This window comes from Lupinus angustifolius, chromosome LG01 (genome assembly GCF_001865875.1).
Source record: "Lupinus angustifolius cultivar Tanjil chromosome LG01, LupAngTanjil_v1.0, whole genome shotgun sequence".
NCBI lineage: Eukaryota > Viridiplantae > Streptophyta > Magnoliopsida > Fabales > Fabaceae > Lupinus > Lupinus angustifolius.
This window is the reverse complement of record NC_032009.1, coordinates 20,444,390-20,471,833: the sequence shown is the minus strand read 5'-3', so window position 1 is coordinate 20,471,833 and position 27,444 is coordinate 20,444,390. Positions and strand designations below refer to the sequence as shown.

Sequence of the window (27,444 nt, the reverse complement as noted above, 5' to 3'; positions counted from 1 at the left end):
TGCTTATGTGAAGTTTTTATATCTTTTATTTCTACGAAAATGTTTTTATTCCTGAATATATTTTTTTTATCTTTCCTTCATATATTGACACAATGATAAGGTTGTTGCTTATTGATGTTCAAGCTTTAAAAATAGCCTTATTTCTTGATGTGTAAAGCCAACGTTCTAAAACTCCACTAGGTAGGAATTTCATACACTGTCTCACTCTTTTTAAAAAATACTTTTTTTTATTTTCAAATTTACTTTTGTTACTGTTTGCCATCTTTAGATCCTAACTTGTTGGAATGTGAAATGAATATATTTATTATTTGTTTCATATTCTTTTTCTTCTTTCCAAAATCATGGAAATATAATATCCACGAACAAGGATTTATTATTTCAAATAAAAAAATTTCTATGAAGATACATATAATACATTATATTTGAAGACAAATGTAATTATAATTAAAATTTTAATATATTGTTAAGATTTTATTGATTGTCTTTATATATATATCCATAATTTTTTTTAATTAAACAAGATAGATAGAAATATCTTTTTAAGCATAGATTGCAAGTTGCTTGTTAAGTTGTCCCATCCAGCTCAGAACTGTTTTTACTTATATATTTATTTAGTGATGGGTGGTTGGTCCTTAAATGTGATTGGTTGATAATACGGTTAGATCCCTTTCTCTCCTATTCAACTCACCTTATCCCTTCTCTCTCATCCCAATTGGGAAACAACATATAATAACAATAATAAGAAAGAACAATATTATATATTTTTATTAATCCTTCTACCCATAAAAAATGATCACTTATAATTTAATTATTAATAAATAAATAAATGATCTTATTATGATACATTTTTTATGGACAGAAGGATTAGTAAAAAAATATAGTAAGAGAATAATGAATGTTTGAGAGAGAGAAAGAGAAAGAGTGGTGTTCAACTCTTTAAAGCAAACACCATGATACAATCCTTAACCTTTCCTTTCCTCTTAAGTACAAAAGAAAAGAAAACAAAACAAACCTATTCTTTCCAAATCAGGAAACTTACCTTCCCTTCCATTTCCAGAGACAAATAATAACATGGAAGGAGAACGTCTTGATTTTGGAAAGATGGGATATGGGTACTACTTATTCTTCTTATCATTGATTATTTTTGCTATGTTATTAATGTAATGGAATTTAAATATACTCATACTTTGATTTGAATTCAGGTGCAAGCATTACAGAAGAAGATGCAGGATTCGTGCACCATGTTGCAATGAGATCTACTCTTGTCGCCATTGTCATAATGATGCTACGGTTATTATACATTTTTTACTTGTTCTTTTTCTCACCTTAATCTAACATTTAATTTATATATCACTTTCTGTTATTATTTTAATTAGAGCATGTTGAAGAACCCCTTTGATCACCACGACCTTGTTCGCCAAGATGTTAAACAAGTAACTACAATCAATCCCTTTTATGTTTCATCAGCTCTAATTACGAGTCGAGTTTTGAAGGGGAATGAAAGAAAATGGAAGACTCGATAGCCATGAAACAATACATCTGACATGGCTCTCAAGTCTCTCTTTATCCTTATTTCCCCTCCAAAAGTAATCAATAGGAGGACATTATGAGACTAATGCAAATTTTATATCCTTCTTCTTGCTGTTTCAGATTATCTGTTCAGTTTGTGACACAGAGCATGAAGTATGTATTTAATTCCATTTCCATTTACAACTTTCCTTCTACTTATTTCGTGTTATATATATTTAAAGAATAAAGTACCTCATCGTACCAGAGTATAAGTTATCTCGTGAGGGTCTCATATATCTATATTTGGATCTTATTATTATTATTTTGTCATTTGGAAGGTTGCTCAAGTTTGCACAAACTGTGGTGTCAAAATGGGAGAATATTTCTGCAACATCTGCAAATTCTTTGATGATGATGTAATGCTCCTTCACTTAACTAATCTTAAGTTTCTTATTGAATTTTACTTCTTAAATATGATTCATCTGCTTCCGATTTCGTCCTTGCTTCATTGAGATGGACTAGACTTTATTTGGTGTATGATCTTGTATTGTTACTGTTAGAATGTTTGAAATATGTTACTGTGTTAGTCTCACATCATTTGGTATTAGAATAGAGTAGAGTAACTGCTCAGCCCTGCCGGGGAGGTATGCACAATTGACTGAACCCCATTAATAAACTTTTTTGTTTTTTCTCTTCTATTTATTCTATATACTTTGTTTTGTTTGATTGCTTGTGGCCAATGTTGCGCAACTATCGCTTCTGCTGCACCAACAATTACTTTGGTTGTTTCCTCAGTGATGCTATTGCTGATTTTTGTGTAATCAATTTGCAGACAGAGAAACAACAGTTTCATTGTGATGATTGTGGGATCTGCAGGTGTGCTTGTTGAGTGTTTTCATCAGATCCTTCAACCATGTTTTGGATTCAATTATGAAATTTATGGCATTCAAACTAAATTAACTAATTTTGGTGTTGTAATTTGAAAACAGGGTTGGTGGACGAGAGAATTATTTCCACTGCAAGAAGTGCGGTATGCATTAATCTTTAGGTTACCATTCAAATTGTTAGCTTATATATTAAAGCAGACTCCATTCTTTCCTTTATTTATTTCTATGGTACATAAGTTGATGATATATGGAATTTGTTAGATTTAAGATTTTAAGAAATAATAATTGGATTTTGCACGTTTTTAATCAGTAAGCTTTGTTCCTCAGAAGCAAAGATTATGGCTTTATCAATGGTTTTATTTCAAATTCAGCCTTTGATTTATCATAGAATTTCAAAGTTTCTTGATTACTTTGTTTGAAATTTTTGTTATAAGCAAATGTTAATATATTAGTATTTGTATGGTGGGTGAGAATTGAACCCGAGACTCTTTATCACTTTGTTTTAGTTGTCTTGTCAAATCGAATTTCCATTTTGTTTTGGTGAATCACTTGATCTTGCCACTTGTTTATTCATGTGACTGAAGAGTATAAACAAAACAGCATATCTAAGAATAATTTGACCTGCATTCTATGATGTATTACATTTATAACTTTGGAACCTGAAGTCATATTTATTAGTAGCCACATTAATTGCTGAATGGGACTGTTCTTTTCTTTAACAAATAAATTGCTCAATATTGTTGTAGTGATGAGGAATTTTGTAGTGATAAACATTTTATAAGCTGCAGGGTCTTGCTATTCAGTTAATCTGCGTGATAATCATTTATGTGTTGAGAATTCCATGAGGCATCACTGTCCCATTTGTTATGAGGTGCTTGATTTATTCCCTCCCTTTCCCTGGCTTGTATTATCAATTAAACTCTAAGCAAAAAATGTGTCAAGGGAAACTTGAGAATAATCTGATGTGATTTTACTATGTTTTTTGCAGTATCTTTTTGACTCATTGAAAGATACTATTGTTATGAAATGTGGTCACACAATGCACTCTGAATGTTACCAAGAGATGGTAAAACGTGACAAGTGAGCAAGGCTAAATATTGGAGAGTTCTTTGTTCTATAAACATGATCTGTGCTTAACTAGTTTAATTTGGTGGATCAGGTACTGTTGTCCCATATGCTCCAAGTCGGTCATCGACATGTCTAGGATGTGGAAGAGAATTGATGAAGAGGTAGCTGATTAAGTTAATGCACATAGATGCTTTGCTTTACATGATTTATAGGTTTTGCATTTCATTCAGTTAAGATCAAGAGAACTTATCGGAATGTTCTACTTCAATTGTAGCTTCTTAGTGATCAGTTTTTATTTTCATGTTATGTTAGATTGAAGCTACTGTCATGCCTGACGATTATCGATTGAGGAAGGTAAAGTTTTATTCTTTGAAATGCTTGTCTAATACATACCTCTCTTTATCTCAATTTCTTTGCCTTTGTCATTCATTTGAAGTTCCCCTTGTCCCAGCAGTGAGTAAAAACACATAAGCTACATGTTTTATATAAAAAAATAAAAAAACAAAACCTGCTAGATTATTTGTTCTATCCTAAGCTCCATGCACATTTTTTATAGAATAAAAAGTATGGGTGAGTTTGAATTCCACTAGAATGCTCACTTTTTTGATATTTAGGTAATGCCATTTTAATATGTAACTATAGGGTGGGTTGAAATGACACTGAATCCTCCTATGCATACATGAATATATCCTTGTTCATTCAGAACTTATGTCAATATAACCAAGAACTAAGAAGCATCCATTTCAGGTGTGGATTCTATGCAATGACTGCAATGACACAACTGAAGCTTACTTCCACATTCTTGGGCAAAAATGTGGTCACTGCAGATCATATAATACTCGTGCAATTGCTCCCCCTGTTCTTCCTCAATAACCATTTTCTTATGGTTCAAGAAATATATGTTGAGCAGAGAAAATTAAAGTTTCTACCCATGTTATTGTAGGGGGTTATTGAATTAATTCAGTATTAAGAGGAGTGGTGTATTCTATCCTAGACATTTTTCATAGGCATGTATTATTCTTCCTCCAATGTATGGAGTGGGGCTGTTTTCTGCTTCATTAGGCAGATATATAAAGGCCATATATAAATATGTACACTGTTGTGATGTATTGTATTGGATATTGTATGATTGTCATTGAATTTGATCAACAAAACTCAGTGATTCCTTATTTGCAGATGCCATAAAATTTCTTAAAGACAAGCATTTCTGATAATTTATCTTACTTTAGTGATTTTCCTCCACCTTCATTTCTCGAGGGCTTTCCCTAGTTGGTGTGTTTTAGAATACAATAACATGTCATTAAGGCATCAATAACTTGTCTCTCCATTACTCGATATGTTTCTTTTTCGTAATGTGATCAGTAAAATTTGGTTTATGTTTGATAACTTGGGTTGTTGATCTTGATGATTCTATTTCAAGGAATGAAAATTGGCATTCATAGATTTATTAGTAATATGATAATACTATAAATGTGTTATACCAAAATATAAGAGTTGTTTTCAAAACTTTTGTATATGTCTTTTCATTGCACTTGATGTAATCTTGTTCGAGCTGGGAACATCTACAAGTATATGGGTTAACTCTTTCAACGAATATTTTTTTCATCTACAAGACTTGAATCCGAGATATTACCTAAAGATAATTAAACATGTACCACTTAACTTGGTTAAGGGATATACAAACACGGAGTTAAAAAGGAAAAAATAAAATTAAGTGATATAAAATGGGTGTAAAGTATTAGGAGCAAATAAAATGGTGGCCCAAGAAATGAAGCCCAAAAGAAGCACATAAAGTTAGTGGTGTAAAACTGAAGTGTACGTAAACAAAGGTGTGGACGGTTGCAGCGAATATTGTAGTAAACCCTGAACCCAGTGAGTTGAGTCAGAACTCGATCGATTTTCTGATTCAGCAGCTATGCAAGTTGCTTCCAATGCTCGTCGAGCCTCTCGGCTTTTGCAATCTCGCATTTTCTCAGGTTCACTATTATCGTTCTTATTACTATGCTTTCTGATCTGTTTCTCTTTTTCATCGAATTCATTATTTATTTAATTTTTGAACTTCACAGGCTTCACGCTACGTAATTATCATAATCCCGAACTCGCAACGCATTTCATGATTTCAAAGGCTTTGTACACTTCTGGAATTGATACTCCTCAATCCATTCCAACAGGTTATTATTCTTCTTCATTCCTTCATTTAATTTAGTTAATTCATTAATTTTAAATTTCATTTTGTCATTTTTGCTTTTTTTATTCATTTTGGTGCAGAATCTGTGAAGGAACTGTATGATAAAATGCTTGAATCTGTCAATGTTAAAAGATCAATGCCTCCAAATGCTTGGTTGTGGTCACTGGTTTCAAATTGTAAACACACTCAAGATATTAAGCTTCTATTTGACATTTTGACCAATCTCCGTAGATTTGTTAGTTTCTACTTATTTTCCTCCTTCATCGTCTATCTGTTTCAAATTCATTTGTTTATTTGTTCTCTTTCTTGTACTGATGATTTTTAATATTTTTTTATAATCAGAGGTTGTCAAATCTTCGCATTCACGACAATTTTAATTGTAATCTCTGTCGCGAAGTAACTAAAGCATGTGTTCATGCAGGAGCCCTTGATTTTGGTATACATACTTTATTTATGCCTCCACTTCGCTTCTTATATAAACGACATTTGTTTTTAGGAAATTTATAATTGTGAAGAATTTTTAAGTATTGATGTAATTTGGTTAAAATATTATATAGGAAAGAAGGCTTTGTGGAAGCATAATGTCTTTGGTCTCACTCCAAGTGTTGCATCTGCACACCATTTACTGGTATTGCTGCTTCACATGTTAATGCTCTATATTCTTTTGTTTTCTCTCCAATTTCCAATTGGTAAACTACTTTCAATTTACTGCAGAATTATGCTAAGGATCACAATGATACGAAACTGTTGGTAGAAGTAATGAAACTTATCAAGAAGAATGATTTACCATTGCAACCGGGCACAGCAGATATAATTTTCAGGTATATTGAAGTTGTGACATTTTCATGCGATAGTTTTGCACAGCAAAAGTTCTTTGGTTAAAGATTAGACTTGAAATATCGAATTTGGATTTTATCTCAAACTGCAGTAACTGAACTAATTGGTAGACGTGTTTCTGACTGGCCTGCACTTATTTTTGTTTCGAATCTTATGTTGAGTATAATACAGTACTACTATGCATGTGGATATGCTGTTTTATTTATTCTATCTATGCCTCTGACCGGCTTACTTGTGTTGTGATCATTTGCAGCATTTGTTACAATACAGATGAGTGGGAATTGCTGGAAAAGTATGCAAAAAGGTTTGTCAAGGCTGGTGTAAAGCTACGACAGACATCATTCAACACATGGATGGAATTTGCTGCCAAAAGAGGTGCATATATCTGAAATGTTCTTCTTGACTTAGTTTTTTCCATCTGCTTAATCTTGTTTGCTTAGTTGAGCATTAATAGCAGTTTCTCATAGTGGATTCCTTCATTGAGCTTATAGTATATGTCGTTGGACAGAACACAAGTCCCCATATAGTTTTCACCAAAAAAGTGCATGTATAGTAATAGTATTGTATGACTTCAAGGTCTTGCTACTTTTTTTGAACTTTCCAACATCTTTTGTTCCTACTCTAAATTAGGTGTGTATGTATTTCACTTTCTTATGTATAGGAAACACTGAAGCATTGTGGAAAATCGAGAAGTTGAGATCTGAGTCAACGAAGCAGCATACTTTGGCAACTGGATTTTCTTGTGCCAAGGTGATAAATCCATCTGTACCGTTGCCTGATTTGATAATTAGTGTTATATTATAATGCAGTTACCATGTATATATGCTATGTGTGCACTGTGTAGCTTATCATCACAAGATCTCAATGAGTTTTGATCATTAGATAATATCTAATAGATATCATGCTTTCTGAAAACATTTCTTACTGCACAAAATTCATTTTTTTTTTATCACATGTCAAGTTATTAATCTGTTGTCCTTAAACAATTCAGTTGCACATTTTTTATACATAAAACTTCTTAACTTCCCCCCTATGGCAAGCCTTATCTAATCTTACATCAGCCTCACATGAATTGCACTGAACTTCAGCTCAAGGCCGATGCTTATTTCGACTAGTTTGCTTGGGTCATAACAGAGTTCCACTTAGAAAGTCTGAACTTGCTTTCTGACTATACAGGGTCTTCTGTTGGAACAAAAACCCAGCGATGCAGTTGCTATCATTCAAGTTCTAAATCAGGTATGGACTGTATTGTTTTGCACACTTTCCTTTGTCATATATTTCTTAGAGTAAGAAAGTAAAACAAAAACACATTCAGCAAAATGAAATGAAATGGGGATGATGAAATTGTATGGTTATTACCGTCGAGATATTAAATTGTTTAGTTAAGAACAAATGTTCTTTTATAGAAAAAGTAATAGCTTCAAATTCAAATTAATTCCACTGTAATGGCGGTGAAGAAATTATATCCTTCTAGTTTTTGATACAAAACAGCTATCTATGGTTAAAAGTTTATAATTTAGTTGAGCAGGTATGGCCTGGAGGTGTGATTTTGGATTGATTTTGTGTCGATGTTACTCCTTCTTATAAACGAGAATGTTGTGTTGGATGAATGTGCATAGTAAACAAGATAGGAATAAGAGTGAATACCTTAGAGAGAAATTTGGCAGTACCTATTGTAGAAAAGATGGTAAAATCTAGCCTTAAGGTGGTTTAGGCATGTGCGGAGGAAACCTTAGCATAGAAGCCTCTATAGGATCAGGTGGATGGTAGTCCAATTACTTGATACAAAGAGATCAATAAAAACTATAGTCAAAACAATTAAGAAAGATTTAAATATCAATGTTTTGCCAACATACATGATTTGTGATAGCAATTATGGTGTTATATGATCTGCGATGTAGCCTAGCCCACCCGGGGGAATAATCGAATAAAGTTTGCTTGTCGTTGTTGTTGTTTGTTATTCCTTCATATAATTGTCTTTGCTTTGATGATGGTTGTATTGCTTAAAGCGATTGTTAGCAAAATGAGAAGGTCACTTTTTTCTTTGAATAGTTTTATGTAACTGTTCCCCCTTTTGACTCCATTGTTGCTAGACTTTGTCTGATGCAAAAAAGTCAGGCATCAAAGATGAACTTCAGAAGCTTGTATCTGAGTGGCCTTTGGAAGTGATCAAGCACCAAAAGGAAGAGGACAGAAAGGTATACTATCTCAATCGTGAAGAAATCCACTTTTGGCTCTCTTTTTGAGTTGTGGCGCTATAGGGACACTAATATTTTTTTCTTCTTTTTCTGTTTTACGTACAGGCATTAGCAACCTCCTTGAAATCTGATATCGTTGCCTTTGTTACTGATTTACTGAACAAGGGACTTGAGGCAAATATAAATTTGGAAGACCTAAACCGAAAAGAAGCTATTCCACAATAGCACGAGTTTAGAATTTGATGGCATCATAATTCAGAAGATGCTTGTTTAAGGACTACTTTCTTATCATGATATGTTGATTATATTACTATTTCTTATTGTATGCTCCATAAGTGCTGAAAATTTGTTAGAACATTAATGGCATTTTGTTAGTGTTTCAAGATCTGAATTCTGGATGTCAGTAGATTGTGTCCAGTCTAAGGTGTACACAAATGCTTTCTTCCAGTAGAAGTGAAGATACAATTTTAGCTTTTTGGTCAAGTTTTTTTTGTACTACCAAGTATATTTTCTCATCTTTTAGGTAAGGAACTAGTCACCGACTTATTACTTTTTGGTAACAAGCAGCTTGGCATATTATAAAATATAATGTAACTAAAAATCACATCTGTATGGTCCATCCCACAGATTTAAATGATTAGGGACAGCGAAAGAAAAAGCAATTCTTATGTAACTAACCAACCTCCATGCATGCTAAAATTTAGCACAAACGCAAGGTAAAAATAGGTGTCCAATTTATAAACAAAGATGAAATTAGAAAAACATAAAAATCAAATGAACACAGCATGATTCAAATATCGTAATTCATATACTCATAATATTCATCAATGTCATACAAGTTTTACTAATAGTATGTTAAATGCAACTTTGCTATTTTATGTCCATGATCTCTTTCTTAGTCTCTACAAAACATTGGGTTAAATCTGATCTGTGACTCTGCAAAGAAAAACTAAACACCATACGTATCACTAAAGTAAATGCAAATGTAGTGGTTGAATCTAAAAACTCATAATTTCTCTCTTAATAATTTCAAGGGTACCATTTTGTACCAAAGCTGTGATTGCCAATATCAAAATCCCTTGATTAACAGAAACATTTGCAGACAAGATTTGAGCCTGGTGTTTGAAGAAGACCTTGAAAATGAGTGTGATGGAACCAGGTTGATGCAGTGATTGAATACCAAAGAAGGCAACATTATTGGTAGAGATAGAAAGTTTGAGAGAGCAATTGGTGCTAGTTGTAGTAGATTGAAGCATTGAGTCCTTGAGTTCTTCCAGCTTTTGCTTTTTCTCCTCAAGCTCCTTAATGTATTCAATTGTTTTGTTTACAATCATTTCCCTTGAAGCCTATCTCACAAACAACAATTACCACTCAAAATGTATATGAATCAGTGTTTTAAATTACGGCTGTGGTCACAGTTATTGCGATGTGGATTGCGACCATTGTGATGTGGATTATTTTGTGATTAGAAAACTATTTTTGAATTCGATGCGGTCATGTAGTTGCATTGCGGTTACATCAGTGTGATTTGCAGTTACGGCAGTCACCGCAATCACTTATATGAAATGAAAAAGAAGAAAGAATTGAATTCACCTTGGGGAAGAGACCAGGGACAGTGGCTTGAAGGTGATTGTACATGTGGGTCATCTTCAAGCATCTTTCACGTTCACGTTTTCTGGTATTGCTATTACCCTTCGAAGAAGAAGAGGAAGAAGGTGAAGGTATTGGAATTGATGTCATTGTAATAACAAAATCCTCCACTCAATATCACTTTCTTTCTCTTTATAATTCATCATATACAAAACGCTTCTATGTGTAATATATAGTATTTGTGAAGATAAAAAAAACAGTGAGAGAAAGAGAAATGGTTTTAAGAAATGCGATATTTTGCAGTTCTATGGTGCTAAGAGTTGTATAGTGTTACTATGAAGTGCTTCAAAATTGAAAACAACACAAAGTAGTAATGGTATAATTTTTTTTGTTTACCACATCTATGCTCGTACCGTATGCAATCATATCCGAGCCGGGAACATCTCCACAGATACGTGGGACTAATCTCCTAACGCGCATTTTTTCCATCCACAATACACGAATCTGAACCTTGCTTAAGAATAATCAAACATGTACCACTACCACTTGAACCGACGCCGATGGCTATGTACGTGATTGTGACACATTGGTGTTACACATTGGTACAGAATAACCATATCTGTATGTATTAAAGGGGACTAATAACTAATAACCGATTTGTTGTTGAACCCATAAAATGAATAAATAAAAAGTGAGAAACAAGAGTTTGTGTAGAGAATTGGGAGGTAAGTATTAACAAACTCCTCCACTGTGTTGTGATTGCAAATATCATTTGGTGAAGTCGGCTACAATGCAATGATGGTTACATACGTCTATATATATTTATTTATTATATCATTCTTTTGTTAATGGAGAAGATCCTTATTCATATTAGGCTTGCTTAGCTCTGGTTAAACAAGTATATGCTACTACTTTTGCCCTTTATAAATTTGTTCATTTTCGTACACCTTCTCCATCATTATGTACCTCTAATAACATGTTTATGTTTACTACATCCATAATATTCCAAACTTCTATATGGGACATTCGTAGTGACCTTGAATCTTTGATCATACCCCTTCCACCACTATCCCAAATTGCATATACAACCATTTGAAAAGAAAGGAAAGTTAACCGTGCTAAGAGAATATTTTTGTATCGGAAGAAGCATGAGTAGCTAGCTTCCCACGTCCTTGCTTTTACCAATTACTTATCGAATATCCATTTTAGTTCTCTTATATATATATATATATATAGTCTTTCAAAAATTAAAAAAAAAATCAAATTAGTATTTAGTCTTTAGAGATCACAAATATAATTAAATTAGTCTTTTTTTTTACCTTTTTATTAAATTAGTATAAATAATTTGAAGAACAATTATTACTCAGATAATTATTATCACTATTCATGTTAAAAAACATCGTGATGGCATAGGAAGCTCAATTTATATATCAATAAAACGTTGATCTAGTAATATAAAATTATATTAATTTTCTAAAATAATAAAAAAAATTAAAAGTTTGATTTCTGACAACAATACTTATCCAACCATACATGTAGAGATTGTTTTAGAAGAGATGGTTAAACTGAACAAGTTGGAATGTCGTTTCCAAGCATGACAGCAATCATGAGATTGTTTCCAAAATGAAGAATTCCGTACAGTCCCTCCACTTCCTACAAATATTCTTTCCTTCACTTTTCTCATCACGAGAAAAAAGTAAACTTGTTTTTTTTATAAGTAGGATCCTTTGAAATTTAATTTTATATCATTATCTCTCACTCCCTCTAAACTTTAGAGATGAAAAATATGATGAGTCGTAATTATAGTTGATGCCATAATGTAAGAGACTTATCACTCCATTCATTTTACTAGTATACTTTATTTTAGTTACATTCTTCGACAAAATTGATAGCTTATTACTTATTTAAGATTATATTAACTTGTTTCTACTAATTTATCAAATCACTTTTATTCTTTTTAAGAACTCTCATCCTAACCTAAACACTTACCAAATATAACCAAAGTAATAATGATAAACATTAGCATGGGATCACCCACCAATTAAAAATTGACACATAAGTAAATAATTTTTTTTAAATACAAAATGCTACATTTTTATAATACTTGTTCAAAGTTGATTGGATCGGGGTTGAGTTTGGGGACATGATTTGAGACAGGGGATCTACATCATTTTGAGACAAGCATACCCCATAGATAAAAATGCATTCCCCACGTAAGAACTCCTAGAATGTAGATCCTCCGTCCATGTTTGTGTCTCAATTGGTGTATCAAAGCAATTAAAATGCATCATTCAATTAAATAGAAAAGTCATAAATGAAGAATTATATTACTCAGTGTAATTTAATTGGATAGAGACAAGGTGAGACATGGTTTTTCGAGACACATGATCCAGGTTCGAACTCCAGTATCAAAATGGATTTCACAATAAATCCAAAAATGGTGAAAATGGGAATATGAAAAGAAAGTAAAAATCTGTAAAGTGAGTTCTCTAATGAGTATTTGACCTTGTTATTCATGATAATAATATAATGAATAGTATTGAGAATAGGTTTGAAAAGATGGAAAGAATGAATAAACTTGAAAAGTAGAAAAAGGACAGAATGATGAAAGTTGCATGGTGGAGTGCAAACTCATGTCTCACTACCCAAGTCTTCCATTGACATGCCAAAAGAAAAAGTAGTATAAATAAGTGCAAGTGTTCCCTATGTTGCAAACCACAATACTATTAATACTATTCTTTTTCCATCACCACATACCTCATTCATGATTCATGATTCCTTATATATATATATATATTCCATGCAACACCCTTATAGTGAAGTGAAGCATTAAGCATTAAGCATAGAAGTTTAGTTGTATTGAAGTGATGGCTTCTGGAGCATTATTTGAGAAGTTAATGACAGTGATGACTTCTGATCATGCTTCAGTTGTTTCAATGAACCTATTTGTTGCTCTTCTTTGCACATGCATTATTCTTGGTCATTTGCTTGAGGAAAATCGATGGATTAATGAATCAATCACTGCACTTCTCATTGGTCTTTGTACAGGGGTTTTTATATTGTTTACAACTGGTGGAAAAAGCTCTCATATATTAGTTTTCAGCCAAGATCTTTTCTTTATTTACCTACTTCCTCCTATCATTTTCAATGCAGGGTAAGTCATTTCACTCCTCTCACTTCTTTGTAACATATACTTGATAAATATTTACTCTCTCAAATGTTGTTGATTGCAGTTTTATATATTACATATTCTTAATCAACAAACTCTAATAAGAGTGTTCCTTTCATTTTAATCTGCAAAGATATTATTTGGAGCTGAAACATGGGCTATAGTTATTGGTTATATATATAGTTTCATAATTTAATTTGATTTATTATTCATTGAAAACAACTTTTGGAATATTTGAGGGTGTCAATAGCTATATTCACTAAACTTATACTTAAATTTGATTAGATTTAACAGCCTCAGATTTCTGATTTTAATTGCTCTGTTGTTACTCTGCTTCAGGTTTCAGGTCAAAAAGAAACAATTTTTCCGAAATTTTATGACAATCATGCTCTTTGGTGTAGTTGGTACTTTGATTTCATTCTGCATCATATCACTAGGTAATTCAAGTAACATCAAGCCTCTAATTTCATCTGAAGAACATAGTTATTAAATGCATAGAACTTAAATATTTCGATTTGTTTATAAATGTTGTTTTCTTTTGACTAGGTGCTATACACTTTTTCCAGAAATTGGATATTGGTTCCCTCAAGATAGGAGATTATCTTGGTATCAATAAAACTAATTCCTTTTGCTCTAGTTTTATGTCATAAATACTTATTTGCAATGCCACCATTCTCTACTTACATTAGTCTATCCAATGCAGCAATTGGAGCAATATTTTCAGCAACAGATTCTGTTTGCACCTTGCAGGTATAAACTTCAATACAAAAACTGCAAACATGTCTTTTTATCATCTATTTTTTCTATGTCCCTATAAATTCTTTCAATGATCATATCTATATATGAATCAGGTTCTTAATCAAGATGAGACACCTTTACTATACAGCTTGGTTTTTGGAGAGGGAGTAGTAAATGATGCTACATCTGTAGTGCTCTTCAAAGCAATTCAGAATTTTGATCTCTCCAACATTGACTCCACCACTGCTTTACAGTTAATAGGAAACTTTTTATATTTATTCGTCGCGAGTACTGTACTAGGAATCTTTGTAAGTTTGTCACTTTCGAAACTCGTCTCATTGCCTCTGCTTCTGTTTCTTGAAACTACAATGATGTTTTTCCTTCTATATTTTTCAGGCTGGATTGTTGAGTGCTTATATTATTAAACAGCTCTATTTTGGCAAGTTGATAAGGTTAATTCTAGCAGATTTGTTTATTTTGTTCCTTCCATTACTTTATCTGCTTATCATATGAGAAGTGATACATTGTTAGTGATTCTGTAATTCATTTTCTTACAAATGTCAGGCATTCTACGGATCGTGAGGTTGCTCTTATGATACTAATGGCGTACCTTTCATATATGCTAGCTGAAGTAAGATTTTTCTCCAGAATTATGCCACCCCTAGATGCAAATAATTCCAATACTCATCACATAATCATTTCATTTTTATGACAGCTATTTTCCTTAAGTGCCATTCTTACCGTGTTCTTCTGTGGCATTGTTATGTCTCACTATACATGGCATAATGTGACAGAAAGCTCAAGAGTGACAACCAAGTATGTTAAATTCTCTAACATGTTTACCATTAATAGATAAGACAAACTTGTTTTCATTCTCTTATACTTTACAAGATTGCTAGTTGCTAATAAAAGCTATTACTTGGCTGAATTTGATTAATCACCTTGCTGCTGCAGGCATACTTTTGCTACTCTATCATTCATTGCTGAGATCTTTATCTTCCTTTATGTTGGGATGGATGCACTTGACATAGAGAAGTGGAGACTTGTAAGTCAAAGGTAAAAACAACTTTAACTGCCTTGGAATACAAACTTTGTTAAATGTGAAATTAACATGTTGATCTTTTCATTAGCCCAAAAAAATCAATTGGGGTGAGTTCTATGCTGTTGGCACTTATCCTAGTGGGAAGAGCAGCCTTCGTTTTCCCTCTGTCCTTCTTGTCCAACTTGCATAAGAAGTCTCAAAGTGAGAAAATTGAGTTCAAGCAACAAGTATGTTTTTTCGCGTTTGCATTCCCGAGTCTTCATTGTTGAGTAAATTGATGTATCACATTGCTCAGACCATCTTGATTCGCAGGTAACAATTTGGTGGGCTGGTCTGATGCGCGGAGCTGTTTCGATTGCACTTGCCTACAATCAGGTGAAGGAATCATACTCCATTTTTTCAATTGTACCTCTCTATTGCTAAACTTCTGTCTTGGACTTATACTAATCAACTCTACTTTTACATGCAGTTTACAAGGCTAGGCCATACTAAATTGAGTGAAAATGCCATCATAATCACAAGTACTATCACTGTTGTACTCTTCAGCACAGTGGTTAGTCGCTAATCTTTGTGCTCGGCCCGATCTCTAGTATTTACGCCATAGCCTAACATTTAGTTTTAAAGAAATGCTAACAGACTTTCTTCAACACTCTGTTATTAAGCAGATTTCTTGTGATAATAACTAAAGAAAGAGTCAATCATGTAATTTAGAAGGTCTCACATGAATTCCATTTATGTTGAAAAAATATTTGTAATATTTTCCATAAGAATACAACTACATATCACAGCTGTTACATATGTTTGTATTTTTTCTATTGAAGAACAACACCTTAGTTTCGATCTTCTGAAAAAGTGTCATTTTCCAGTTTTCCTCTCTATAAAGGAAAAACTGTTGTATATGTATATGTTATCCCCATTATATCTTGAATACAAAAAAGCCAAGCATAATCATTTGAAACTTTTAATATGTGCAGGTGTTTGGGGTGATGACAAAACCACTTGTGAGGTTATTGCTTCCTTCCTCTAAACACATAATCAGCATACCTTCCCCACCATCCACCCCTAAATCATTCACTGTGCCACTTCTTGGCAATGGACATGATTCAGGGGCCAATATTGGTGGCACCCACCGCATGCCTAGCAGCTTCCGCATGCTCTTAAGGCTTCCCTCTAGTGGGGTACACCACTATTGGCGCAAGTTTGATAATTCTTTCATGCGTCCTGTCTTCGGTGGACGCGGTTTTGTACCTTATGTTCCCGGTTCACCTCTTGAACCAAGTGTGCATCAGTGGCATTAAGTCAATAACAGCAGTTGAAGATTTATGTGATACATGAATCGTGTGAGTGTGACATAAATTGTCTTTGTTGTGCTTGTGCACTTTTGTCATTATACTTAGAAGAATACACATTTAGTGGTATTAGAGCATTTCCTTCTAATAAACCATTTGCTGACATAGGGGGTTGTAACTTGATTCGGGTGGGATACTCAAATTTTGGGTGTGTATGCATATACCAGTTTTTTCTATCACTCTTTAGGACAATGTATATTATGTGAGTGTTTTTTGTACTACAAAGGGTATCCCTTCACCCTTTAGGTAAGGAACTAATCCTTTCGGGGTGTGACTGCTCCTCCCAACAAGTGTCGCTCACTGGAATCGAATTATTGACCTTTGTGGTTATTCTGGGGATCCAACAGGGCCTTACGCTACTAGACCAACATTTTATTGGTGTATATCATGTGAGTGTGATTAAAGATCTTGTATTCCTAGGTGGAATAGAAGAACTTAAGTGAGTGTTGCAGAAGTATCAATTCTGAATATTTACAGAACAGAGTTGATATATGAAAAGGCTTTGACAGTTTACATGTAGTTTTTATGTTTCTGGATTGTATTCACTGTTAAAGTAAAATTTTATGAGTTTTGACTTGGTTTGTAAACCTGTTTTACTATGATATTTCTGAATGGTAGTTACTATATTTGCTTCTTTTTTTCTCAATGTTATACATCATAACAACACAGGAATCTATGTAGAAAGGGACTCACACCAGGCCCCAAAAAGAAAAGCAATTCTTGCTAATGACAGACAAAATAATAACCATGATCTGACTTTAATTAAATTCAACAAACCAACCCAGTTGCATGGGATTCTATGAAGTGTTATCCTTTGATGACCATTGGATAATAAACTGCTTTCAATAGTATATTAATTAGCAAAACACTTATACCAAATAATCTCACAAAATATTAATACAAAATATTAAGGGGGAAAACCATTCCATTTAATATCCTAGAGAAACAGTGTTCAATATTTTAATTTTTTTGGCAAGTAGAGGAATCATCCTTGTGGCTTGGACTTTTTTCTCTCCTAACCTTCTACCAATGGACACCTAAGTTCTCCAAAATGTTTGTACTTTTATTAATTAAATTGTTGTTTTGGTCAACCAAAGAAAAGAAGAAAAAAAATAGGGAAAAAAAGAACTAGAAGGAGGAGGGGGAAGGGAAAATATTTCTACAAAATTCAATAAACAGACTTGTAACTTTGGCTAAAAATTTCAAAACATTGCTTATTATTATGCTTCTATTGAAAGGCACAATTCACTTTAAATGCATTTCACAAAGATTCCCACCCCCATATCACATATTAACATTTGTGTGTAAAACAATTGTAATAAACAGTGAATTACCCATTACATAGAAATCCATGACCTGAAAGCTTCTGCTATCCTGCACATTAAGTTTTCTCCCTTATGGGTGAATATAGTATCCCACTAACACACTGACAAGAACAACCATGCAAACAAATAGTAATGGAAAGCCATCCTGAACACTTTTCGTATCCATTTTCCTCTTCAACACCTCCTAACAAAACATGGAAAAAAATATATCAAATATTGAAAATCGTCAAGAAGTACATGAAAATTGTGTAATAGCTCGAAACATGATTGCTTGCATTCAAGAAACAAATAGATGAAATGTTCAACATAAACCTCCACTTTTGGTTTTAGTTAAGAGTTGGTACATTTACCTTGCAAAAGGCACGACTTTGAATATGAAAAACAGAATGAATGAAGTTTTTAGACTAATGAGTGATGAAAAATATACCCAAACCAAAAAAAAAAACTTACCAACTCTTTCTTAAGCAAACCCTTTTCTTGAGTGTTTGTGCACTTCTCCTCATTCAGCTTCATGATAGTTACCTCAGCCTACAAAGATATAAGAAATTTAAAAAATGTCAAAATTGCCTCCTAAGCAACTTACTCCAGGTGTTGGACTCTATGCCGAGATAACATCTTTGTAAACCACACTGTCAAATTGACATGCCATAAGCATATTACAACCTTTTATGCACTAGGCAAGATAATATACACAGACGAAAGATGTTAACTCCAATGCTGCTGAAGATGCCAGAGTTGACAATCATTCATCTTTTCTGTTTTACTGATAACTAAAAAATTATGGTATTATGATATCATCTCAGCCATTTTTTTAAAAATAAAATTAGTAACATCCCGGGTGCTTGAAAATGATTGTAATGAACTCTCCCCTTCAATTTCCCTTAGAATAGTAGTGCAATCAAGTTCAGCTGCGGGAAGCAAACATTCTAAGAGAATTATGTTAAACTACAACCTCAGATGGACTAGAAAACTGAAGTAAAAATTACTCTAAATTCAGGAGCTCGTACCTCTCTTAGCTTTGAATCCATTATACCCAGCCTTGAATTCAATTCTGCAACATCCTTAGCTAAATTTAATTGCACGGCATCTTTTGCAGGCTTCATGTCACTCACATTATCAGCATGTCTAGCAACAATATCCTCATCTATTCTATCCTCCTCCATATCCTGGGCAGTTTCAAAACCTTTGACTTCCTCAGAAACCTAGTACAAAGAAAAACATAATGGCAGAGAGAAAGATATTTAAGATCTATCAAGTAAAGTCATAGAACATTCTATGCAACCACCATGTTGAACTAAACACTTCTGATTCACATACGAACGGATGTGGCTACCAAATAACTGGAAATGGAGGAACTCACTATAAGAGGGGAAGGTATGTTTTCAAATCCATCTGGCACCCGATCTTTTTGCACATGAATTTCGTTGGATGAATCTTTCTTCGCATCTCCGTTTACAGGAAACAAAACTGGAGATGATGGAGGACTAATGAGGACTACCTTTAATTTCTTCTCCTCAATATACTTTCCGCTATCTTTCGCAAACTGTGGGAATTTTAAGTTATTCAACAAAAACAGCAAGAAAAACAAAAGACTTAAGAGTATTGAAGCAAATTTTAATCCTTCTTATCTACGACGACATCCGAAAACAGGCTCACCATATCAGATGTAATGTCATCTTCTGTGGCTCCAAATGGAACAAGTGTGCATTGAATTAGAAATTTATCTTTACAATTCAAATCAGGCAGTGCTGTCTGCTGTGCTTGCATAGTAACTGCATCCATCCATCCATGAACCATGATCAAATAATATTAGAGTTTAAAATTTGTGCACTGACAGTTTAAAGATTTTTACATTATCAGCACATCATATACCATTGATTTGTATTACTTTTGTTTTGAGAGTCAGTGTATACATATTAAATCCTAGTATTATGTGATTAACGAACAAGGATACTAAAATGTACAAATTAGATAAGAAATGTTAAAAAAATACCAGTAAAATCACATGTATCTTTTGGTTTGATGATGCCAATGTTTGGTCTAACGCAATATTTCTTAGGTGACGTTGTTTTGACCTGACAGTATATTATATATGAATATATTAATTTACTTTTTCTTTGTTAATAAAATATTGAGATTGAGATTGAGATTGGTGGAATTCAAAAAGTGGCAGCACCTTAAAAGCGAGATAGTGATCAGCCTTGTTTCCGAGTTGAACTAAGCATGAACTTTGTTTCTTCAATTCAACTACAATTCAATAGTGATAATGATAATAATAATAATAATAATAATAAAAGGAGAATATGAAAAAGATGGATAATAATAATGTGAATGGTGAGAGATAGAGAAACTTACAGACAAAACTGAGTTGAGGAGGATGAATTTGAAGAAGCTCATTAGTCATGATGATGAAAGTGTAAATGAATGAAGGAAGAGGAAGAAGAAGAAGAAGAGAGTAGTTAGTTAGCGTAATTGAGTGAAGAATGTGAAGAAGAAGAAGAAAAGGAAGGAGTAAAAGAGAAGGAAAATGAGTGTGTGGGGCCTCAGCGGTTGTTGTTTCTTGCTATTTAAATTGTTAACAAAGGGACAAGGATTCCATGATTTTTCTGTTTTGAAATCAGACATGAATGAGGATATGTGATCCTCATAAGTTAATAAAAATTCATTATCTTCTATGTTGTGTTGTCGGCTGAATAACCATAAATTAAAAATATTTATAATAAATTTTTAATTTTTTAATTAATATTATATATTTTTATTTTAGATAAAATATGAGATAACCTATCTTTGTGTAAAGTCATTTAAGTAACATAAGTGTGTAAAGTTATACTTAGAAGTTGTGTATTAATTTTGAAAACCAACATCTTAAAACTTCCAAAATTTAGCAAAACTCTTCCAACTATAGCATGCTTTAATAGGAAAAATAGTGTATCATATATTAACATTTTATTTTAGTTTTTATTACCAATAGTATTTCCTTATTTTTTATTATAAGGAATTAATTTATTTTAAGATTCATGGTTGTCTTATTCAACAAATGTCACTCACAAGAATCAAACTCTTAATATTTTGATTATTTTGGGATCTAATGAGATCTTACACAACTAAACATATATCTCGGTAGTTGCAACACTTTATTTAGAATTAAAACTCTATATGATCATATTCATAATATAATATCAATACATGGTCATATTCATAATATAATATCAATTATATCTATATTAAGGTAATAATATAATTAAGAACTATTATTTTAAATATATATGTTTATAGAGTTTTTTCCTTATAAGTGCATGCGTTTATACCTTATAGAGTTATTATTTACCAGATTATTTGCTTACCATGATAATTTGAATAATACGTTATAATCTGGTAATAATTCACCATCCCATAATTTAGTAACATTAATTGAGTGATATGAATTGTCTTGTTTCTAATCAAACCGTGTATTTTTAATTTCCAGATTTTGTAATTCATTTAGTTTTAAAGAATACACCGATATTAACAAGGTGTTAGTTTAATGGTATAAGAATCCACTATATTTTTAAGATGATCAAAAGGCAGAACAATAGACCAACAATAAAATTATTGTAATAAAACTCAGAACAATATCAATGAAAAATAATGCAGATAAACCAACATTAACATGCATGGGAAATCACCATAAAAAATACAAAAATGATTAAGAATATGACAAATAAATTTTAGAGGCTAGCAATGATATATATATATATATATATATAAATAATAGGATCTAACAGTAGAAGTTAAAATAAAATGCGTTGGCTAAAAAATTTCATTGCACATGAATTTCACCAACAATAAATTTTAATGGATAATTAGGAATAAAAAATAATTCATATTAACTTTTGTAAAATAAATAAAATTTATAATGTTTTTATAGACTTTTCCCTTTAACAAAAAATATATATTTATTTTCATGCATTTTTTATTTTAATATAAAATTCTACAGATGCATAATGTTGTAAAAATACTCTTTATGCTTTTTTACTTTATCACTTTTTATATTTCAACACAGCAAACGCGTGTGCTCCATTCTTTATTTTTATGACCTTGAGGCTGCAGTGGAAAAGGATGAGAAACAGAAAGGAAAAAAACTTGGGACATTTTATTCTATATCATTTAATTTTTTCCTCTCCTTTAGTTTAGCATTAAGAAAAATATAAGAAAACAAAAAAAAAAGGAAAAGGAAAAGGAGATATAAAAAGCTTTCATCGTTTTAAAAGTAGCAGCCTTTATTTCATTCTTTGTTTATAGTCTCCTTTTTTATTTCCACAATTCAAGAGGGTGGTTATTGAAAGATTATATCCTTTTTGTACAACAAATAATATATTCTCATATTTTTTTATAATGAATTAATTTCTTTCAGAATTCGTTATTGTCCCTTCTAACAAATATTGTTATCAATTATTAAACTCTCAATTTTGAAGACCCAATAGGACTTAAAGACTATACCTTGTTAGGGGAAATACTTTTTTATTGCATTTTCTCTATTTAGTTTGTATTCACCTACTATGAGGGCTAATCAATTGTAAGGAGAAAAATAAAACACCACCACAATGTGTATTGATACTTTCTTAAGTAACAATAAGTGAGACTCCAAAAAATTTATAATCTTTGTTTATAAAATTTCACAATATTAAGCAAGAATATAAAACAAAGTGATTTTTTTATTTAAAAAAAAATGTTTACTAATCATATTGTGTCACACACTAAAACCATTTTGGCATTTAAAATGGATGTGATTATTTTCAGAATAACAAAAATGTGTGGCCTTTTTTTTGGAAGGCTTGCAAGTTTCTATACATACAAATAGGTCATTTGCATTCTCACAGCCTCCTAGTTGCATTCCCAACATTCTCACTTTTAATTTAGTATAAAAATACATGTAGTGTGTGTCTTTTGAGAAAATTTGGTGTTAATTTTAAGTAAATGTTATTTGAGTTTAATATATATAATGAATGTAAAGTTTTATATATGGTTATTATATCATTCATTGTTGTTCATATATACTTATATTTAAGAGTCGATAATAATTAAATTTAAATATTATATTAAAAGTGTAAAAAATCTTACATTGTTGTGCATGTTTTTAACTTAATTTTTATTATACTTGCATTATATATAATGTTATACCAAAACATGATATGAGGCTTGCCAAAGGAGTAATTAAAGTCTAAAATCACTGAATAAAAAAAGTAATAATTTTAAGAACTCTCTATTTCTTTATCTTATCTCTATGTTTCAATTTAGTCACTTTTTTGGTACCCAAAAAAATGTAGTCATTTCATAAACTAAAGGTGTTAATTTAGTCTTTATTTGTTAATGTTTGTCAAATTTACATGAACTTTTATAGGATTATATCAATTTCTCAAAAGAGATTCATTTTAAAACACCAAAAAACTAAGTTTTGCTTTAGAAATTGAAATTTTCCATATTTTTCCCTTTCTCTTTTTTTTCTCTCTCATATATAACTCTCAGAAATCAAACCTTTAACAAAACCTTAACCTTTTACTATTAGATCAACATGTTGTCGATAGATTTTAGAAAAAATAAGAGTGGACGATTGTTGAGTGGTTGAAGAGTGTTAATGAGTTGAGGTGGCGGAAGGAAAGTGAGAGAAAAGTACGATAATATAGAGAAGAAGAAGAGAATAATAACATCGAAAGTAACGCAGCAATCCCAACAAACACAAACAAACGTTGTTGCATTCTATAAAGACTAACTCTACCTGTCACTCTTTTTTCCACAGCACAACACACTCTTCTTATTCTCTCTCTCATATGGCTTCCTTCACTGCAACCTCCATTTCTCTCTCCACATCTTTTAACAAAAATCTGGTACTATTTATTTCTATCATCTTCTCCTTTTATTTCATTCTACTATTTATCTATTGGACAAATGATATTTCGCTACTTATTTTTAATGATAAAAATGTAATTTCATTATAATCAAATAAATATTTTTGCATTTTCTGTTTTTATTCCTTTTTTGTTCTAACGTCATCATGTCACGACATTGGATTAATTTTTCACTCTTTCTTTATTCTGAAATATGAATCAATTGAATGAATTGTTGAGAAATTGTATAATCCACTATTACAAGTTAACTGGTTTATTTTACTCGTACATCAATGCAATTTAATTTGTGTTCTTATAACTTATGATTATATTTACTTCATAAACTCACTTGGTTTTTCACATTGAATACAAAAATAGGTACCTGCAGGTACCAGATTCTCTAACCCAAATTCAGTTTCCCTTTCAATTAAGGGAACAACTTTCCCTTCCATCACTTTGCAGCCCAGAGCACCTCGCTTTCAAGTTACATGTGCTGTAAGTTTTTCATTCATCATGATTGGATAATCATGTCACATTTATTAAAACTTTATTACTTTGGCACTAATATCGGGATCAAACAACTTTTTTGTTGAGTGATTAAACAAATTCATATCAATGTTTGTATGATAGAACATTAGGATATTGTTCGATCCATGTAGGGAACAGAACTAACGAGGTAACGTTTTGGTGTAGGCATTAAACAAAATTATAGTAAGAGATCTCTCGGCATCATAACTACTTAATAGTACAATGCTATGTTCCAAGTACATGTGTATATAAATAGCTCAAAATCATGAACCAAATGTGTATCTCATTGCTTCATTTTGAACACTTTCGCATACCAGATTGCATAAAATGTAGTTGATACAATTGTGTATAAATCGTATGAACATATTGGAATTAAATTACCATGTTATAACTATTGTGGATTTTTTTTATTTTAATCAGGCGAAACCGGAGACCGTAGAGAAGGTGTGTAATATAGTGAAGAAGCAATTGGCCTTACCAGAGGATTCAAGTGTCACTGGAGAGTCCAAATTTGCTGCACTTGGAGCTGATTCTCTTGACACGGTACGACAATGTTTTAGTGTCTGAATTTACATGTTTGTGTCTTTGATGAGACACCTTAGGTTATTGAAGTAAATATTGTTCTCTTCTCTTGGTTGTTCTTTTTGCATGATTCTTTTTATATGAATAATCAGAACACAACCTTTGTCATTTCTTTATCATATACAATCTAGCTTGTGATTGAATTTTGTTGATCAAATTTTGTGCAGGTTGAGATTGTGATGGGACTTGAAGAGGAATTTGGAATTAGTGTAGAAGAAGAAAGTGCCCAGAGCATCACCACCGTGCAAGAAGCAGCAGACATGATTGATAAGCTTCTAGAAACCACAGAGAAGAGTGCTTAAATCAGGAAACATTGATTTACCTTTTTTTGTGACCATTTTCCTAATTTGGTGTAGTGCTCTTCAAATAACTGTTGGATCTTTTCTGAAATACCAGAAGACTAGTCTTTATTGTTTTGAACTTTGTCTCCTTTTGCTGTCAAGTGAAGAAGTTTATCTGTTTTATGTACCTTTTACTTCCAAGATCAGTTTGTAGGAGGTTCATTTTCTATTATCCCAATTAAATCAATTGCTGCCAAAGGGTATGACGAATGGGATCAGCTGTACTATTTTCCATGTCTCATTGTATTCCAAGTCAATTGAAAGTTGAAAAATAAAAATATACAATAACATTTTTATGTTAGTTGATAGCGTATGATTAGTATGGGACATGGGGACATAAAATTTTGGAGACAGAGGATCCTGGTTCGGCTGTAAATGTGTGTTCATTTTTGTTTGGTTGCGGCTTAATTTAGGCAATTATTTTTTAGTATCACCTTTACTCATTTTCCATTAGACATAAAGAGTTAGCATTACAAAGTTTGTTAAGAAAATTGAGCTGCGAATCATGATATATAGTAAACTAGTAAATATCATGTGCATTTTCACGGGTAAAAGAAAGTATATATATGATATTATAGTTTCTATTTTTCTTTGGTGTTGGGTATAGAAATGCAAGTGTCTCCACATATTCCTGTACATTTTGACATCTTACATAATATATATATATATATATATATATGATGTAGATCCATCTTCTTGATTTTAGTAGTCTTAAATTGAAACTCATTTACCAACAATGTATAGGTCTAGTAGTGTAAGACTATTCTAAATCCACATAATGATCAAAAGATGAAGGGTTTGATCCATGTGAGCGACACACTTGTTAGAAGAGATTGTGCATTTCGAAATAGATTAGTTCTTATGATACCCTTAGAGATACAAAAAAAAACTGAAACTCCTTTCATCTTCTCAACATCTAAGCTTTTGATTTCCATTTTCCACCTATACTGCTTGATTTTTCTGTGAAAAAGGTAGTGTAAATGGATGTAAAGGTAATGAATGTAAATGTTGCACCAAGTATATATGTTATCTAAGAATGTTTTTATTTACATCATGATGTTAAATATACACTAAAATAAAATTGTGGTGCTATAATTATTTAGGATACAGTATTTGTTGCTTATAAAATCCTTGTTGTGTAAATCTGCCTCGAAATTGAAAATATCCATGTTGGTTGAATTAACCCCAATGTATAAGGGATTCACCATGACTATAGTAAAATGGTGATAATAGAAATTGTTATTTGACTAATACCTAATCAAATCTCAATTTCTTTTTTAATTTAAAGGAAAGAATGTATAAAGCCTATAAACTTAATTTATGTCTTTTGCAAATATTCATCACAAATTATTCTCCCTAGTTACCCTTTAAATTCTAATTTATTGGTTGGTGAAATTGATTCCTGTATAAGTATATTGTTAAAGTATTGTCGGTCAACAAGAAAACCTCTACAATCACACTTACAATAATGACAATGCATCAATGCACATTAGTCAACATTGATATTTGGAGTAAATAGCGATCGAAATATAAAATTGATTAAGAATATGATAAATAAATTTGAGAGCTAAAAATGATTAATACAGTAATATATACTAATATAATAGTCGATGCACTTGTGTACCAATTGAACTAGCCACTAAAATACAATATTTATAATATGAGTCTCTCTACATGTTCAGTTCATTAACATCAACAATCAACCGTTTATCGCACTAGGTGTAGTCAATTAAATAATTGAACAATGTCATAATTAACAAAACATTAGTCTATAAGTCTTTCTTTATCATTTTCTTGTAACTTTTTTGGTCTTCGTTTTCCTCTAAGGGATGGCAACAATGCCAAATGAGTGCAACTATGTTGAGCCCAATTAATACTCTCCCATTCCCAAACCCACATAACATGCTTTTAATTTGAATCATATATATATACTTTAGAATAATCAATATATAAAAATAATTATTATATAAATAATAATATATTTATATGGTAAATTTACAATTATAGAACATAGTAGTAGTTTATTATGAAATAAATAATAAAATATATAAATCTTAAATTAATAATAAAAACTATAGTATACATAAAAAAATAATTTATAAATACACAACTACCACATACATAATCCATTCTCACCTATAAGTTATAATCACTAGTAATTATTTTTTTTTTGCCGTGAATTAACACCCATTCAATATACCCTATTTACATTTCCCTTTATCACCCACT

General features: G+C 31.7%; 6 protein-coding genes and 1 long non-coding RNA gene across 7 annotated transcripts; 5 read left to right on the top strand and 2 right to left on the bottom strand.

The window, feature by feature from the left end:
* Positions 915–4,631, top strand: LOC109353135 (E3 ubiquitin-protein ligase MIEL1-like). Its single transcript, XM_019595315.1, has 12 exons — positions 915–1,112; positions 1,203–1,290; positions 1,377–1,433; positions 1,651–1,683; positions 1,848–1,925; positions 2,342–2,385; positions 2,499–2,539; positions 3,185–3,267; positions 3,385–3,476; positions 3,556–3,625; positions 3,777–3,818; positions 4,212–4,631. Exons 1-12 carry the CDS (start codon positions 1,072–1,074, stop codon positions 4,335–4,337), a joined length of 795 nt encoding a protein of 264 aa, XP_019450860.1. The 5' UTR covers positions 915–1,071; the 3' UTR covers positions 4,338–4,631.
* Positions 5,284–9,159, top strand: LOC109353126. Its single transcript, XM_019595304.1, has 11 exons — positions 5,284–5,440; positions 5,531–5,635; positions 5,733–5,887; positions 5,995–6,088; positions 6,210–6,280; positions 6,367–6,473; positions 6,743–6,864; positions 7,151–7,239; positions 7,666–7,725; positions 8,583–8,687; positions 8,793–9,159. Exons 1-11 carry the CDS (start codon positions 5,380–5,382, stop codon positions 8,910–8,912), a joined length of 1,089 nt encoding a protein of 362 aa, XP_019450849.1. The 5' UTR covers positions 5,284–5,379; the 3' UTR covers positions 8,913–9,159.
* Positions 9,425–10,433, bottom strand: LOC109353111. Its single transcript, XM_019595285.1, has 2 exons — positions 10,281–10,433; positions 9,425–10,033 (listed from the first exon to the last, which is right to left on the bottom strand). Exons 1-2 carry the CDS (start codon positions 10,425–10,427, stop codon positions 9,686–9,688), a joined length of 495 nt encoding a protein of 164 aa, XP_019450830.1. The 5' UTR covers positions 10,428–10,433; the 3' UTR covers positions 9,425–9,685.
* LOC109353102 (sodium/hydrogen exchanger 2-like) lies at positions 13,034–16,777 on the top strand. Its single transcript, XM_019595277.1, has 13 exons — positions 13,034–13,431; positions 13,786–13,883; positions 13,993–14,052; positions 14,150–14,196; positions 14,298–14,492; positions 14,581–14,636; positions 14,749–14,815; positions 14,900–15,000; positions 15,139–15,240; positions 15,315–15,453; positions 15,539–15,601; positions 15,696–15,779; positions 16,201–16,777. Exons 1-13 carry the CDS (start codon positions 13,145–13,147, stop codon positions 16,522–16,524), a joined length of 1,623 nt encoding a protein of 540 aa, XP_019450822.1. The 5' UTR covers positions 13,034–13,144; the 3' UTR covers positions 16,525–16,777.
* Positions 16,965–17,209, top strand: LOC109353120. Its single transcript, XR_002108431.1, has 2 exons — positions 16,965–17,102; positions 17,144–17,209. It is a non-coding gene; the product is annotated as an uncharacterized LOC109353120 (long non-coding RNA).
* Positions 17,764–20,398, bottom strand: LOC109342536 (vesicle-associated protein 2-2-like). Its single transcript, XM_019580511.1, has 8 exons — positions 20,256–20,398; positions 20,077–20,147; positions 19,894–19,975; positions 19,557–19,672; positions 19,261–19,443; positions 18,908–19,102; positions 18,351–18,428; positions 17,764–18,084 (listed from the first exon to the last, which is right to left on the bottom strand). Exons 1-8 carry the CDS (start codon positions 20,302–20,304, stop codon positions 17,971–17,973), a joined length of 888 nt encoding a protein of 295 aa, XP_019436056.1. The 5' UTR covers positions 20,305–20,398; the 3' UTR covers positions 17,764–17,970.
* On the top strand, positions 23,663–25,291 carry LOC109353092 (acyl carrier protein 1, chloroplastic-like). Its single transcript, XM_019595271.1, has 4 exons — positions 23,663–23,764; positions 24,143–24,259; positions 24,713–24,835; positions 25,042–25,291. Exons 1-4 carry the CDS (start codon positions 23,708–23,710, stop codon positions 25,174–25,176), a joined length of 432 nt encoding a protein of 143 aa, XP_019450816.1. The 5' UTR covers positions 23,663–23,707; the 3' UTR covers positions 25,177–25,291.

What these genes read in the sequence shown, in the direction of transcription:
- LOC109353092 (XM_019595271.1), top strand. Translation starts at nt 23,708, where the DNA reads ATGGCTTCCTTCACTGCAACCTCCATTTCTCTCTCCACATCTTTTAAC. An exon ending in GCTTTCAAGTTACATGTGCT is followed by an intron (nt 24,260 to 24,712) that starts GTAAGTTTTTCA and finishes TATTTTAATCAG; the next exon opens with GCGAAACCGGAGACCGTAGA. An exon ending in GAGCTGATTCTCTTGACACG is followed by an intron (nt 24,836 to 25,041) that starts GTACGACAATGT and finishes AATTTTGTGCAG; the next exon opens with GTTGAGATTGTGATGGGACT.
- LOC109353135 (XM_019595315.1), top strand. Translation starts at nt 1,072, where the DNA reads ATGGAAGGAGAACGTCTTGATTTTGGAAAGATGGGATATGG. An exon ending in GAGATGGTAAAACGTGACAA is followed by an intron (nt 3,477 to 3,555) that starts GTGAGCAAGGCT and finishes TTGGTGGATCAG; the next exon opens with GTACTGTTGTCCCATATGCT. An exon ending in GGAAGAGAATTGATGAAGAG is followed by an intron (nt 3,626 to 3,776) that starts GTAGCTGATTAA and finishes ATGTTATGTTAG; the next exon opens with ATTGAAGCTACTGTCATGCC.
- LOC109353102 (XM_019595277.1), top strand. Translation starts at nt 13,145, where the DNA reads ATGGCTTCTGGAGCATTATTTGAGAAGTTAATGACAGTGATGACTTCT. An exon ending in ATTCTGCATCATATCACTAG is followed by an intron (nt 13,884 to 13,992) that starts GTAATTCAAGTA and finishes TCTTTTGACTAG; the next exon opens with GTGCTATACACTTTTTCCAG. An exon ending in TGGAGACTTGTAAGTCAAAG is followed by an intron (nt 15,241 to 15,314) that starts GTAAAAACAACT and finishes TCTTTTCATTAG; the next exon opens with CCCAAAAAAATCAATTGGGG.
- LOC109342536 (XM_019580511.1), bottom strand. Translation starts at nt 20,304, where the DNA reads ATGACTAATGAGCTTCTTCAAATTCATCCTCCTCAACTCAGTTTTGTC. An exon ending in TCCTCAACTCAGTTTTGTCT is followed by an intron (nt 20,148 to 20,255) that starts GTAAGTTTCTCT and finishes ATTGAATTGTAG; the next exon opens with TTGAATTGAAGAAACAAAGT. An exon ending in AGATACATGTGATTTTACTG is followed by an intron (nt 19,673 to 19,893) that starts GTATTTTTTTAA and finishes GGATGGATGCAG; the next exon opens with TTACTATGCAAGCACAGCAG.
- LOC109353126 (XM_019595304.1), top strand. Translation starts at nt 5,380, where the DNA reads ATGCAAGTTGCTTCCAATGCTCGTCGAGCCTCTCGGCTTTTGCAATCT. An exon ending in TCCTCAATCCATTCCAACAG is followed by an intron (nt 5,636 to 5,732) that starts GTTATTATTCTT and finishes ATTTTGGTGCAG; the next exon opens with AATCTGTGAAGGAACTGTAT. An exon ending in AAAAGGAAGAGGACAGAAAG is followed by an intron (nt 8,688 to 8,792) that starts GTATACTATCTC and finishes TTTTACGTACAG; the next exon opens with GCATTAGCAACCTCCTTGAA.
- LOC109353111 (XM_019595285.1), bottom strand. Translation starts at nt 10,427, where the DNA reads ATGACATCAATTCCAATACCTTCACCTTCTTCCTCTTCTTCTTCGAAG. An exon ending in TCCCTGGTCTCTTCCCCAAG is followed by an intron (nt 10,034 to 10,280) that starts GTGAATTCAATT and finishes TTTGTGAGATAG; the next exon opens with GCTTCAAGGGAAATGATTGT.